This window comes from Branchiostoma belcheri, unplaced genomic scaffold, assembly GCF_001625305.1.
Source record: "Branchiostoma belcheri isolate BF01 breed outbred unplaced genomic scaffold, Haploidv18h27 scaffold41, whole genome shotgun sequence".
NCBI classification, from domain to species: Eukaryota; Metazoa; Chordata; class Leptocardii; order Amphioxiformes; family Branchiostomatidae; genus Branchiostoma; species Branchiostoma belcheri.
The window spans coordinates 2,222,726-2,237,917 of NW_017804032.1; the positions used below are offsets into that span (position 1 = coordinate 2,222,726).

The following is a 15,192-nucleotide window of genomic DNA, read 5'->3' on the forward strand; positions in this document are numbered from 1 at the left end:
AACTTTCTTTCTCTCAGTGTCTCCCTTATCTATCTCTCCATTTCTTTTCCTCGAGTTCTCGAGAAAGGTTTAGAGACGTAAAACAAATCAGAATGTGCCATACCCTGACTTGTCACTTGATACCTGTTGTGCAATGAAGCATAGACTTCCTTGCTCATTCCAACTCGTGGCGTGAATAAAGTATGGCAGTAGAACTAACACTGGGCTAGTACGAGAAGGTATCGTTGTAAAACTGTCAATAGAAGAACACACCGCGTATGAAAATCAAGAGTTGTATAAATACAACTTGCCTCAAAATAAAGAATGCTTGAAATGTTACAGGTAATATATGATTGTAGAACCTGAACTTGCAAATTACTTCTGTCTCTTTATCTGAAATGTATCATTATTTAAAAGTTGCCAGACTATTTTTCTTTTGCTATCATATACTTATCATTCTGTTCAATTCACTAATTGGAGACTCCCGATAGGAAGATCATATTCCACCGAGTCATCCAATCTTGTTTCCAGAGAAAACTTGCAGAGATCACACCTGACCTCTTGGTTGTACTTGGTACGGTGCCCAGATCCGGAACGTACAGCATGTCAAATACAAGTGTATATTATAGTTAGGGGACGGTTCACTAATAGGACTGGATGGTGTTAACGTTGTGAGAGGGAAATCGTCCTACAAACCAATAAAATTCACAGGACAGGGGTTAGAAGTTGCATGTTATTCGTTTTTCTTTCTTCGTGTTACAATTCTAGCTCGTTTTGTGAGTATGTAGCATATGCTTTTTGTCCCCCCAAAAAGTGGATATTTGCCCCCAACGAAAATAACAACTTGTTTTTATTCTTTAACATATAAACAAACTTTCAGAACAACATTTGATTGGAGAAATAATAATAATTCATATTTGGACGACCAGCTACTGTGTCAACAATTCATTTTGGTGTCAAGATGCGAGATTTCCTGATAAGTTAGAAAAACAAACGGTCGAGGAAGAAAATAGCTACTGTACATTGGGGAGGTACTGCTCTCTACAATACTAACACATAATGACTGACCCCCATCTTCAGCTCTCTCTATAGCAACGTTATCTCACTACGGTCCAGTGACAACTCAAATGTGTTTTCCCTTAGCGAGACTCTGTAGTATCTAAAGCACGTAGTCTGTAGACCCCACACGGCACAAATCAACCCGCACCCGGACCGTAGGATGGCTTCGTGGAAAGTCGCGATGACCGCAGCGGCGTGCCTCTGGTGGCTGGGCGGGGGAAGGTGCGAGGAGTACCGAGTACTCGTCATGATGACCACGACGCGTCACGACGTGGACGGGGACGCCGAGCTGTACTTCAGCGCCAAGCGGATGGCCGCGGGGGCTCTCATGGCCATCGACTCTGTCAACAGCGACCCAAACTTACTTTCTGGTCACGTCTTAACCTACACTTATGTCGACACGGAGTGCGACCCAGTGCATGGCACCGGTCAAGCCCTGGAAAATATTTTCAACGGAAGCTATAGTGGCTTCATCGGTCCTACCTGTTCCCAGGTCTGTAGACCTGTAGCTAACCTCGCAGCCTACTGGAATCTCCCCGTCTTTACCCCTCTGTGTAACGCCATAGACATGCACGACAAACACCACTTTTCGACTCTAGTGCGATTTTTCGGACCTGCTAAAACTTGGGGCAGTTTTTACGTGGCGATATGTAAGAGGTTCGGATGGAATCGTTTCGCTGTAATAAGTCACTGGGACATTGGCTGGACCATCCCCGCCAACGGAATTGTAGACCACGCCGAGGAACTGAACATGACCGTCTCCTCCTACCACGTACTGAGTCAGGACGACAGTCTGGAAAAAGTCCTGACACAGACGACAAAACACGCCAGAAGTAAGTCACGTTTTCCACATCGATCAACATTCCTATCTCTATATATCCATTTGGAAAATACCAACATTACAAAACATTCGTACCAAAATTAGGAACTTCGAACGGCCTTTTCTTTTTGTGAAGAACGACTATTGCTTTAGACGGTGTCACACAATTATAGCTATATATAGAAACTATTTTGAGAATGAGTAGACATATGCAATGTAGTTTTACTAAAAAAATCAACTAAAATCGATATATGGCAGGTACCGGCTATACAGTTATACGAATCCGCAATATTTTATTTATCTAGAAAAGTCTCCTTATTACCAAGCCTTACTCACAAGCTGCATTATATCCCTAAAGCCTAAGACAGCCTCTGTCATTGATTAAGAAATTGAGAGAATGGAATGTTCCATCAAGGCAAACTGTTCAGCTCATATTTCCGTGTTATCAGCCCTCTTGACTGATTAAATTTCCCGGCGTCATTTTAGTCACTTCTTGTGTGATTATCCAATCAAATATAGAACCGTAACATGAAACAGTCCTCCCTAAATTACATTCTACAGCCCTGAACTGAAAATTAAACTCTGAGATAGAGAAAATGTCTGCTACTGCTACTGGTGTAAGAAACAGGAGGAGCCAGTAAAAACCCATCTGGTCCCGGGCCGGGGTTTGAACCCACGACCGTCCGGGCACCAGAGCTTCATAACCAGACGCTCTAACCGCTCGGCGAAAAGGTTTAGACCTATCGGCCGGGTCAGTTGGTAGCGCCTATAAACCCCCCGCTGTTACACTGGACACAGGTTCAGACTGTAGTCGTTTTAGGCTTCTTTTACCCTCGCATGTGTGTAAAGTCTGAAAATATTTCATGATGTACGAACTAAAATAAATAGAAATGCTTCTGTTTACGAAGTTGGGATGCCTCGCACGCCATGCTGTTTACATTAACACATCGTAAAGCACGAAACTCGAGCACAAACTAATCTCGATGTGTGTACACGGTTTCTAATCTGGAGGCATGATGTGTGGTACATGAATCACCTGTCAAGGAACATCAAAGAAGACACACGGAAAGGATTTGACAAATTAATATAGACTTTTTTTTAGTACGGGACATTTTTCGAGGTAAATCGATAAATGCTAGACATCCCTGTAATGAGATACACAAGAAAAACGTTACTCAAGGAACTGGGTAGATTTTAAAAATTTTTTTATGACTTTTACTGACAAAAAGTAGTGGATACTACTTGAAACGTCTGACAATTTTCAAAATCTGACCAGTTCCCTGAGCTAGTGCCCTTCTTCTTGTGAGTTTTCGAGGTATTCTTATTTACGGACTGAGAGAAACATTGTACATGGGGTTTGACAAGTTATTCCAACACAGCCACACATTAAATGCCTTCCAAGAGCTTCCAATGAACTTTCAATGAGTCTTTTAGTCATCGTAATGACAAGTCCGATGTCAGCCTCGAGACTGATTTAACAGCCTGACTCAATACAAATTGACTAGGTATGACATATTGATTCTCATAAGATATCTAAAATCTTTAATATCTTAAATCACACTACAGACAAAGACAAGACCACCACATTTCAAAGAGTCAATCCACTGCTACATCGTACAGTAAAACTCTGGGATAAACATAGAGCATTTCCTTCCTTCTCTTTCCTCAGTTATTTTGCTGTCGGCTCCCGGAGACCTGATCCGGCGCCTGATGCTGACTGCGCACGACCTGGGCCTGACTGGCGGGGACCACGTCTTCTTCTGTCTCAGGTACTTTCGGCACGACGAGATCTTCGGCAACTTCTCCTGGAAAAAAGGTCAGAGACGTGAACAGAAAACTTTTTGTATGTTCGTTCTTTATGCATACGTGGTTGAATTGAATGTGTTTCACAATAAGAGAAACCTGTGGCTATTTTGAACTGAAGAAAGCTGTTGAAGTTGAGTCCAGCGTTGCTAGCTTTGGTCCGCTTCCGAAAGATCGATCCGCTACCCCACCAACACTTGTGAAATTGTGGGGGCCACGAGAGTCCATAAATGGTGAACAGAAGTTCTGAACGTCCGCCGGGGTGAATAGGACGATAATGATGATGGATAAATTGTATTTCACAATAAGAAAAACCTGTGGCTATTTTGAGATGAAGAAAGCTAACTTAAGACTACCGAAAATATTTCTCTTATTGTATCGAAACACAGTTATAAGTCGACTACAACTTCCGTTGGAAAGTTTGTACTCGTATGACACCCGTATGAGCAAACTTAAAGTCCCATCGTTAAATGCGCATAACAAATGGCATATATTCAAGTCGGTTTGCTGAGTATATTGAAGAGGAATGTCACCTCATGACCCTTTTAGCTGTATGATCGCACTACCATTAGCCGTACGCGTCTCATGAAGTATAAGTGCTGAAAGCTGGTATCAGAGCGTAAAGTTTTAGAGCATTCTATGCGGAAATGGGACGAAAACAATAAAATATACGCTTTTGTCAAATACTGTATAATGCATCAACGACAGAAGGGCAAAAGAAACGTCTAAGCTTATTAGTTATTCCACAATAGCTTCTCCTACTCATGAAAATTCACATCTGTGTTTTTTGAGAGTGCCCATATTTTTTCACGGCCTGTGTCTATCGCAGTTCGCCCTCCTCAAAACACATTTTCCGGGCTATTAAAGGTGTACTATGTACGCAGACATCCGGTTCTAGGCGTAAATTTTCAGGAAATGGCAGCTTTCTGATGTCGGCTCACGTCACATGTCTGAAAGCGCTGTGCTTCTAATGATGTATAGAGGTGTTAACTTTCGGAAAGACGTCACGTGCATATCCTAATGTCATTTCCACACGAAGGAATGCCTGGTGGTGTACAAATAGAGCGATGCTACCAAGAATTTCTGACAGAAAGTTCATACAGTTCATTTCCATTTCATTTTGCCTTCTAAAGTCAGACGAACGGGAAAGAAAGAAAGAGAACGAAAGAAAGAGAACGAAAGAAAGAAAGAACGAAAGAAAGAGAACGAAAGAAAGAAAGAAAGAAAGAAAGAAAGAAAGAACGAAAGAAAGAGAACGAAAGAAAGAAAGAAAGAAAGAGAGAGAGAGAGAGAAAGAGAGAGAGAGAGAGAGAGAGAGAGAGAAAGAAAGAAAGAAAGAAAGAAAGAAAGAAAGAAAGAAAGAAAGAAAGAAAGAAAGAAATTCGAAGGAAGGAAATGTGAGATTGTTCTATGATGGACTTGCTAAATTTACTTCTAAGTTTTTCTTTCATCTGTTTTCAAAAGACCTCCCAAGCACATATGAAGACCAAGATTGCTGGAACGACAAATACACAGATAAGCCATACCAGACAAAGTTGACAATTTCAGCTAACTTAAGGCATAAAAACAAAATAAACGGTCAAAGACCACAGAAGTTGCAAGTCGGCCTTGCCTTTACGGTTTGTAGCACTCTGCCACTGATATAAATAAACTCAGTTATCAGTAGTGAGTTCAATCGACATATTTTAGGGTCTGCGATCCAAAACAAACCCCCGGGCACATGTCAGGGCAAGTTTATCAGGTGTGTATACATCCAATAGTGTAAACAATCCGGACAAGTCAGTTAAACGTCGGAGTAGAATGACTTTCCTGACCGAGTCCTTGTTGCGGCTGGTTTGATTGTGTAAAGCTTTATCAAGTGCACTTGTCAGTGTTAACCTTGTGGGAGAACGCGAGGATTCGATTGTATTGTTTCATTATTGTCGATGAAGGTTAGACATCCAGGTAATACGATATGCCAAAAAACAGTTACTCAAGCAACTGGATATGATTTTGAAAACGTCATCAAAATCATATCCAGTTGCTTGAGTAACTGTTTTTTGGCATGTTTCATTATTGCATTCCCTTTGTGTATTTCGGCCTCCCTCGAGCTCCGTTCTCTCTCCCTCTCTCTTTCTCTCTTGTGTGTGTTTGTTTGTTTGTTCATGTGTATGTGTATCTCTCTGTGTGTTTGCATGTGCATGTGTGTGTGCATGCATGTGTGTGTGCATGCATGTGTGTGTGCATGTACGCGAACGTGTGTGCGTGTGTGTGTTTGTGTCTCTCACTGTCTAAGATCAGTGCACTTCATTCTTGCCCACATCTTAATTCTTGAAAATGCTTTTTTTTCCTCCTGACGTTTCTCTAGGCGACTCCCGTGATGACGCCGCCCGTGAAGCCTACAAGTCGTTATTCATGCTGTCTGTGTACAGGCCAAACAACGACGATTCTCGCACTTTCTCGCGTGACGTCAGACGACGATCTCGTCAGACGTTTTCCTATGAATTCCACCCAGACGAGGAGGTAAAATTGTTTTAAAAAATTAACGCATCGTTTTACAAATGTACCCGTTATGAAAATTAAGTTGTGATAAACACCTAATCATATAGCTTAGGCTTTCATATATTGACTAATGACTACCTTCTGAAATGAGACTGTATTCAACTTTAGTGATGCGACTTTTGTCTTTGATTTTCCATGTTGTTTTTCTAGGTGTCGGTTATGGCTGCTATTGCATACGACACCGTGAACATCTACGCGCATGCTCTCAACGAAACCCTGGCGTTCGGGGAGGATCCGTACGACGGGCGCCGCCTAGCGGAGAGAGTGCGAAATAGAACCTTCGGAGGTTAGCGGCAGTTAAAAACTACATTTCATAACTAGATTACAGTAAATTTACGGAATCAATTAAAAAAACCGTTCTATACGTGGATACTTAAACCATTAGAATATTTTTTACTCGCATGTTCATTACAGAATGACGCTAGGTGTTAACATACTCAGGCATGGTTGAACTCAGCACAACGGCAGAACGTACTATGCCTGTTCGAAACACGGAATGTATTGTACATAGCACTTCGACAGAACGTCTCATTTAAGGTCGCATTGACGTATTTGACGTACACAGCGTCCATAATTTTCAAAAGTTGTACCGGAAAAGACATGCATCGTCTGCAACGGGCAAAATTCTGATGCAACATTGAAATCGTAGAAAATCTGAGCTTGGCGCGGGCGCAGTATGTTCTGCCGACGTGCTGTTGGACTCAAGCCAACGAAAACAAGCATAAGGCCAGCTATAGATACAAAAGACAGATGATTGCTTCTACAGTGTCATAACTATCAAAGGTACCGTTTAGCTGGGGACCATTGCCATCCTTGTCTATAAGTTGTTGTTGTGTCTGTAGGAGTGCAGGGTTGGGTGACTCTGGACGGTAACGGTGACAGGGAGACTAACTACATGATGTACAGCTTCCAGGACGGCTACATGAAGGTCAGACAACTCACCATTCGATTTCAGCCGCTACTGTTAGATTTTTCTTCAAAACAATTATCAAGAACAGCCACCTTTGTCGCATCGTGTCGTTAGGTGATGCTGTCACTTGCTTTATGACCGGACCAAGATCGCTGTACGATCGCAAACTGATGTTATACGACGTACAAAATTCAACTGTCTTGTCGTACAGAAAACGTTATCGTGGAACCTTGTTGGGTCCTTGGTTGGTTCTGTCACAAACTGCTTGAAAATTCTATGTCGTAATGTATCAAATCGTACGACTGACGAAAGCGACTTGTTAGATGATATAGCATTACTGTTGGTGACTCCTCCACTGCGTTTTTCCTTCTATATGTCTGCATGCACTGGGCTGCTTTCAGCATAACATTGATGAGAAAATTAACATACAAACAACATACAAAGCTAGGCTTGATCGTCACGTACTAGTATGTTTTCCTACTCCAGGCGGTGGGGTACTACTTTGGTCTGAGCGGGAAGTACGAGGACGTGCCGGGCACGAGGATCAGGTGGGCCGGGGGAGGCCACACACCCCCTCCCGATACTCCGAACTGCGGCTTCGACGAGGAACTGTGCCCGTTCGGTAAGCAGTAGTATGGTTGAATTGTGCACCGGTGATAGCCTCACCAGGCTTTGGGAGGCGACTGGGTAGAGTAAAAAAATGGTCAAATAGAGAGATAACATGCAGGGAGAGTTGGTCCGCTAGAGAGTACATGTGCGACCAACTCCCTCGGAATATTATCTCTCTATCTGGCCAAATTCTACTCTATCCAGTCGCCTCCCAAAGCCTGGTAGAGGCTACACCAGTGATTTGTCAGCACAAAAAAAATCCATGTCAGATACCAAAGGCGAGCAGTAAACAATAAGGGAATACCAAGAAATGTGATATCTTTATCATATGTAACGTTAATGAACCTGTATGTGGACACTTTTCTACACATAGTTGGGAAGGTCTGCGCTGTTTGAGTGATTTTACATACTGTTGATGACACGTTTCTCGTTCGCCATTTCAGATCTCCGCAATGGTCGGTATGGACCTATCTATACCCTGGGCTTGGCGCTGGTTTTTCCAATTATATTGCTGTTAGTCGGATACACCATCTATCACAGGTGAGAAAAGTCACTCACAATCATTCCGGAGTAAATATTGAAACATCACAAGTAGTACAATGTTCTACATATAGATATCATCGATGCTACTTTTGTCTTATCAATGAGTAAAAACTACCCTGGACTAATCTAACGTTCTTTCTAATATCATGTATATTCTACTACACCAGACACACTATGGAAAGGAAGCTTGCCTTCAAGACATGTCAGCTGAGATCTCAGGACATCATCCCTATCAGAACACGTTCTACGTGTGCTAAGGTATCATTTTAAGCTATAGACAGTTCATGTTTTTCTTTGTTTGGGGTGATTGATTTGATCCATGGTAAGTAAGCAGAGAAGGGACAGAAATTTTACTTTTTTGTGTAATAAATTTCTCTCTTTTGTGTTGACACTAGAATTCTCTGTCGTCTGGCCAAGAAAACTCTCCTTGCAAGCTGGCGGAATATAAGGTAGGGAAACTCATTATGGACATTCCAGAATAAGGGGGAGGGGGGCATATCATCAACAGGTGGTAATAAACTTGTTAGAGAGTCTGCATGTGGGGTTCCTGGTAACCATGAACGGTAAATTCAGCAGGACCGACATCGCTTTTCGGTAAATTCAGGAGGATCGGCAACGCTTAACGGTAAATTAACTCATTTTTATTTCTTGTTGGTATTTTTCATTCGTACATGTACAGCGCTAGGTTCAGGAACCTCTGAGAAAAGTGATCAATGGCAATGTGCTGTTACGTGTAGCTTACAGTGAAAATAACGTACGCCTAAAGAAAAGGGGCATGCAGACCCTCCTGTAGGTGTAGCATATAGCGTAACTGTTGTTAACATGTTCCCTTTGATTTTCTCTACAGAACACAGTTTACATCATGAAGGGACTGAAAGTTGACGGAAGCCGTGCGACAATGAAACGGGGGATCCTGAAGGAACTACAACAGGTTTGTGCATTTCCTATTTCTGCCGCATGGAGGCGCTCAGATGCTCAGAAAATAACTCTTATATATGCTAAGCGTGGATCCAAATAAAGTCAAACTCATTATTTACTGATGTATTTCTACAGTTGTGTGAACTGAACCATCCCAATCTGGCCCGGATTGTCGGCGCATGCCTAGAAGCGCCCAACTGCTGCGTCCTGATAGACCACTGCTCCAAGGGCAGCCTACAGGTGACGTCACACATTATTATTATTATTGATATTTATCATTTTCTTTAGCCAGGGTAGCCCACTCAGTGATTGAACACTGCTTTGCTTTGTAACATACAAATAATAAAAAAAAACAATATGGCAAAACGTACAGAAAGTACTTATAGGAAAAAATAAACGTGTACGAATTTACAAACTTTTTATACTTTTCTTCAAAAGCCATTATCCATACTCATTGCATGCGATTGTCAGCAATTTGATCAGATGTAACACTACACTGGATCAACATACGTACTGTCGATAGCCAATCAGCACCAAGGAAAGGGCAGGGCAAGTGCAATGTTTGACAGTTATGTGCATAACATTTGGGAACCCTACCTGATCCGGAGTTGTTGTTTTTTTGCTCCCGATTTTAGGATATACTGAAGAATGAGTCCATCAAACTGGACTGGACTTTTCGGTGGTCTCTTATTATGGACATAGTGAAAGTGAGTATTGCGCAAATTCACACATAACATAATTATATAACTAAACCCCTCCAGCTACTATTAGAGAGATAGCCATGTCAACACATAGAAGCTTAACGTTCTGTTCTAATGGACATATATAATATGGAACATGTTTGACCGTCGAAATTCTATTATATGTTTTGAACTACCATCTAATACATTTTACTACATGTAATTACTAGAAATCAAACCCACTGATATGTACGCATACATTTTTGAGTGCAGGGTTGAATTGTAATATTTCATGCCATCTTCTCATTGGTCACTATACAAGGGTATGGAGTACCTGCACAACAGCTTCCTGAAGTGCCACGGGAGTCTGAAGTCTACTAACTGTGTGGTGGACAGTCGGTTTGTGGTCAAGATCACCGACTTCGGCCTCTGGCGGCTGAGAAAAAAGAAGCGTATTTCTGTCGAAGAGCCCAAATCTGACGCACTTCTTCTCAACAACAACGCTGTTACTGCACTGAAACATGCACAAGGTAGGGTTTCAATTCTACCATTTTTGCGTGCTATGTGTGCTTATTGTATGTGAAGAAAGTCAAAAGGTAAGTGATTCTTAAGTCGATAATACGTATATAATTTGCACTAATGTATTTAAGTCTCTAGTGAATCTGGGCTGTATATGTGCAATTTTTCATATGGAAACTCTGGTGAAATGAACAACAGTAAGATGCCCATTTCTGTTTGTTTGCAATTGATTTACCTACATCACCATGAATGTTGATGACGTGATTTTTGTTCAGACCAGCTCTGGACGGCGCCGGAGATCCTACGTGGTAAGACGGAGAGATCTCAGAAAGCTGACGTCTACAGTTTTGCACTTATTCTGCACGAGATCGCCTTCAGAAGAGGGGTGTTCTACCAAGAGGGGAGCCAACTATCGCCAAAAGGTAAGGATAATGGATTTCTAAATACTGGGAGGCACGTTTTTACCATGCATTTGACAATTTTTTTACAAAGTATTATCACGTATAAGGTGATTTCTTTACAGGCTCAGGGACAGGGGTTCCACAAGGCACCGTTCTTGGACTTGTTATTCCGGAGGGCCAAAAATGATGCCTTGGGGAACCCATATGGTCTTACCAGACCAGGTGGGGTAAAAATATTACATCTCCATGTTGTCGTTTTGCAGACATTGTAACCCGAGTGGCGCTGTCTCTGTCCGGAGTACCCTTCCGACCGACAGTTTTGGAGGAGGACTGTCCAGTGGGACTGTCCGGTCTCATGACACAGTGTTGGGCAGAAACACCGGAGGAGAGGCCGGACTGTAAGGTCATCGGCGCAGTCGTGAGAAGAATAAGTGGGTATGTTTCCCCCCAAACACAATTTTTCTGTCTTCCGTAAGTGACGTTATTGCACATATACTACATTCTACGGAGTCTGGTCGAAGGAAAATGTTACGAAACAGTGACTATTCGACTTTCTTTTTGATAGAAATGATTATAATAGAGCCTACTTTTAGGCACGAGGGTACAACGAAAATACTAGATTCATTGACATTTCATGTTTGCTCCATTTGATATCGTTATAGTTTTCGAGAACACCCCAGAGTTTCCAACAAATATTTGAGCCCTAACTCTAACCCGATTCTCATGCTAGTGACCTTATCCTTCGATAACATGCATTAGTTTTTAGGAACCCATGATGTTTATCTGTTTGTTTGTTTGTTTGCTTTAGCATGAAGAGTGAGAACATCCTGGATAACCTGCTGGCCCGTATGGAGCAGTACGCGGATAACCTGGAGTCGCTGGTGCAGGAGAAGACTGCGCAGGTTCTGGACGAGAAGAAACGGGCAGAGGACCTGCTGGAACGGCTCTTACCAAGGTCAGATCGTCCTTCAAACTGTTCATGTTTATCCACCCCTACCTAACAACACAAGACATTTGAGAAAAAAATTGTGATATTTAGTGACGTCACGTTATGTAGATGGCCCACGTGACTTGATGAGCAGTTGCAATACAACCATCCCTCAACAAAGACGGGGGGCGCCATAGACTTTCTGCAACATATGATCCACTGCACACCGAGTGGTATGTGTGTTATCTACATAACGTGACGTTACAGAAGTGTTCGATCTCTCATTCTTTGACAAAGGCAGGCAAAGACTGGAGATGTACAATTGAAAATGTGGGTAAGCCCAATTTCTTGTGATAGAAAGTACAATAGTCTTTAAAATTGCATCATACCTAAAGAACCTGTTTCATCTCTACCAGGACTGTGGCGAATCAGCTGAAGCACGGAGGCACGGTCCACCCCGAGTCGTATGACAGCGTCACCGTGTTCTTCAGCGATATCGTCGGCTTCACGGCCATGTCTGCCGCCAGTAGCCCCATGGAAGTACGTGCAATTTCGTTTCCTTCAAGTTTTGGATTATCAAATAGCAAAGAGGTCTTTTAAACATTAAGAATGCATCATATAGTGAACACCCGGTCTTAAAATAGATGCTTTGACTTTATAATTATTTTGGATCCACATTTAGCTTTAGCATTTAGCTTAGCTATTCTTCCAGTGGTCCATTACATAATACAGTACAACAGTACAAAATAGGAACTGCCACACAATAACATTGACACATGGTAACAACACAGACCACCATACTTGAAAATACTTGAGTTATGAACAATTTTTTCTTTGTCAAAATCAAGACCTCTTTTATTTTGAAGGTTGTGGACATGCTGAATGACCTGTACACCTGTTTCGATGACATCATCGGTAATTACGATGTTTACAAGGTACGTGAATCTGCTCCTTTGGAATCAAATTCCTGGTTAATTAATTTGTTCTTTATCAATCTAACAGCCTCTGAGACTGCCGAGACTTTTGTTTAAAGTTGTTAGCCCGTCCAGTCTATCGCGGTTGGGGCGGGTTCTCTTCGGGACTGCAGATGCTCTTTCCCGCCCGACTCAGCTAGGTTGCCCGGTAGGTTTTCTCGTAGGGGCTGTTCGTGGGGCTAATCAACTCCTGACGTGCAAACTCCTACAGGCGTATTAAACACTCCTACCGGGCGGTCTGTTTAGCTGGACGGGGGAAAACTATTAGAGCCCTGAAAACAGCCTGGCCCAAACACGATAGACTGGATACAAGGCTATATAGTCGTGTGCATGACGTATTAACTGGTCAGGCATAAAGCACAGATATATGACAACGCACACCAGCATGGATTTAAATGCTGTAATTTCAGGTGGAGACGATAGGAGACGCTTACGTCGTGGTGTCCGGACTACCGGAGAGAAACAGTAACCACGCCGCGGAGATACGCCCGGATGGCCCTGGAGATGCTCCGGGCGGTCCAGACCTTCAGAATCAGGCACAGGAAATCTGAACAACTCAAACTCCGAATCGGCATCCACACTGGTAAGTCCATCGAGTTATATTCATCGAAAAGAAATTGGCTTTTTTTGCCAGTGTTGTGCTTGTCATTTATAGCAATAGAAAAGACAATGATAATAACTTGAAGGGTATAATAACAATATGCTAAATAACAGGGTGTGGAGGAATCCCCTAATGATCTATATATTATAGCTAAGATGTATTTTTCTATGACTGTAATTATGGGTTCGTGGTGTGGTGAAACCATATTGCTTTTTCTGGTGTTTCTTCTCCTTCTCCTTCTCCTGCCATTTTTTAAATGGATTCAGCTTCTTCATTTTAGGGCCCAAGGTCCTGAAATTTGGTATGGAGGTACAGTGGGCAAATACCCCTAGGCGTTTTTAAATTATTGTGATACAGGCTTTTAGTAATGGTTTTATTTGAGTTTTTTGGTCTGTGTTATAGCAAATGTATTACTGTGTTAGGGTGCCTTGTTTACCACGTTTGGACATGAGTCATCACAATGGAATGCAGGGCATCAACCAATAGGCATGCAGCTTTCCTCTATACTTCTTGCTGATTGGCTGTTGGGATTTAACTTGATTAACACCTGCACAGAGCATTTCCACCTGCACAGAGCATTTCTTGCTGATTGGCTGTTGGGATTTAACTTGATTAACACCTGCACAGAGCATTTCCATACTGACAGTATGTCTGTATTCAAGTGTTTTGGTAGGTATTTCAAGCTTTCCTGCTCCAGCATTGGAATGCGGGGCATGGACGTTTTTTTTTTATTTTGAAAATCAACAGTTTGCATTATGCAATTAAAAATCCTAACCAATAAAGTAGGGAATAGCTATCCAACTGTTGTTTTAGTTGTATTTTACTTCATATTATAGTTATATCAATGTAAATCATTGTTTTCCCTTGTGTTTCTCATTCTTTCCCTGCCATGTCGTAAAATGTGGTGAACCCATCGCTGTATTTGCTCCAAAGCAAATATTGGCCTTTCTAGTATTGTTACTGATTTTATCGCTCCCTAAAGTTTTTATTACCATAGATATTGACTAATAAATGTGTTAGCCATAGTTTTAGATGATAGCTTTGTTCAACTTGTCGTCATATTTCCTTATGTACGAGTGTAAGACCACACAATTCAGCCTGTGGGTTGCCAGTTGTTCACTTGCAATAAACCAAACTATTATTATAATCTTGTGATGCCATGGTAGTAAGAGTTGTTTACATCACAAACTCATGCGCACGTCTCAAAGTAACGCGAGACTTCTGCCGAGACTTTGTATGATTATTGTGGCGTATGTCCAGGTCCGTGCGCGGCCGGGGTGGTGGGGAGGAAGATGCCTCGGTACTGTCTGTTCGGCGACACCGTCAACACAGCGTCACGGATGGAAACATACGGAATGGGTAACGGTTTACTCTTGTTCTGACTGTCTTCAGCTAGGTTTATGATAATGGTCGTAATGTGTACCTCTCCAGACATCCATTCACCCGGCAGTGATAACTGTAAAGTGCACTTTAATATCATTGCCGAGTGAAATCACACATAACACAATCTAATATCTTGCTTGCCTGCGCATGCTATATTTCTTAGAGCACCACTTCATTTCAGGTATTTGTTCAGGATTAATACACGTCACAGGTGGTCAGGAAGTGTAGAAGGGTGTGCATGTTATGAGTGTTCCCTTTATGAAATACTAACGCCATTCGTAATTTGTAGAGCTACTTATGGTCTGCAGTGTCCAGCTTCCTTACCCTGTACTGATGTCGTGTAGTATTGAAAGTTGTTTGTGGTCATTTGTGTCCACCTAGCCCTCAGAATCCACGTCAGCGAGAGCACCTACCAAGCCCTGTGTCAGACAGAAAGATTCCTGCTCGAGTCGAGAGGAGAAATGGACATAAAGGTAATGTGCATATTTATCGATTTATCAGTACGTTTCATCATAAACATATCA

General features: G+C 42.2%; 1 protein-coding gene across 1 annotated transcript in view; it reads left to right on the plus strand.

Annotated features, from left to right (window-relative positions):
* Nucleotides 1–1,090: 1,090 nt before the first annotated feature.
* Nucleotides 1,091–15,192, plus strand: part of LOC109477829 (atrial natriuretic peptide receptor 1-like) — an 18,545-nt gene continuing 4,443 nt past the window's right edge. Inside the window, exons 1-18 of the mRNA XM_019779247.1 lie at nucleotides 1,091–1,871; nucleotides 3,528–3,674; nucleotides 6,009–6,163; nucleotides 6,353–6,488; nucleotides 7,045–7,130; nucleotides 7,599–7,725; nucleotides 8,165–8,261; nucleotides 8,432–8,522; nucleotides 8,660–8,713; nucleotides 9,112–9,195; nucleotides 9,318–9,422; nucleotides 9,818–9,889; nucleotides 10,185–10,392; nucleotides 10,657–10,803; nucleotides 11,046–11,217; nucleotides 11,591–11,737; nucleotides 12,127–12,250; nucleotides 12,577–12,645. Of these exons, the coding sequence (XP_019634806.1) occupies nucleotides 1,199–1,871; nucleotides 3,528–3,674; nucleotides 6,009–6,163; nucleotides 6,353–6,488; nucleotides 7,045–7,130; nucleotides 7,599–7,725; nucleotides 8,165–8,261; nucleotides 8,432–8,522; nucleotides 8,660–8,713; nucleotides 9,112–9,195; nucleotides 9,318–9,422; nucleotides 9,818–9,889; nucleotides 10,185–10,392; nucleotides 10,657–10,803; nucleotides 11,046–11,217; nucleotides 11,591–11,737; nucleotides 12,127–12,250; nucleotides 12,577–12,645 (2,694 nt within the window). The 5' untranslated portion in view covers nucleotides 1,091–1,198. The remainder of the gene's footprint in view (nucleotides 1,872–3,527; nucleotides 3,675–6,008; nucleotides 6,164–6,352; nucleotides 6,489–7,044; nucleotides 7,131–7,598; nucleotides 7,726–8,164; nucleotides 8,262–8,431; nucleotides 8,523–8,659; nucleotides 8,714–9,111; nucleotides 9,196–9,317; nucleotides 9,423–9,817; nucleotides 9,890–10,184; nucleotides 10,393–10,656; nucleotides 10,804–11,045; nucleotides 11,218–11,590; nucleotides 11,738–12,126; nucleotides 12,251–12,576; nucleotides 12,646–15,192) is intronic.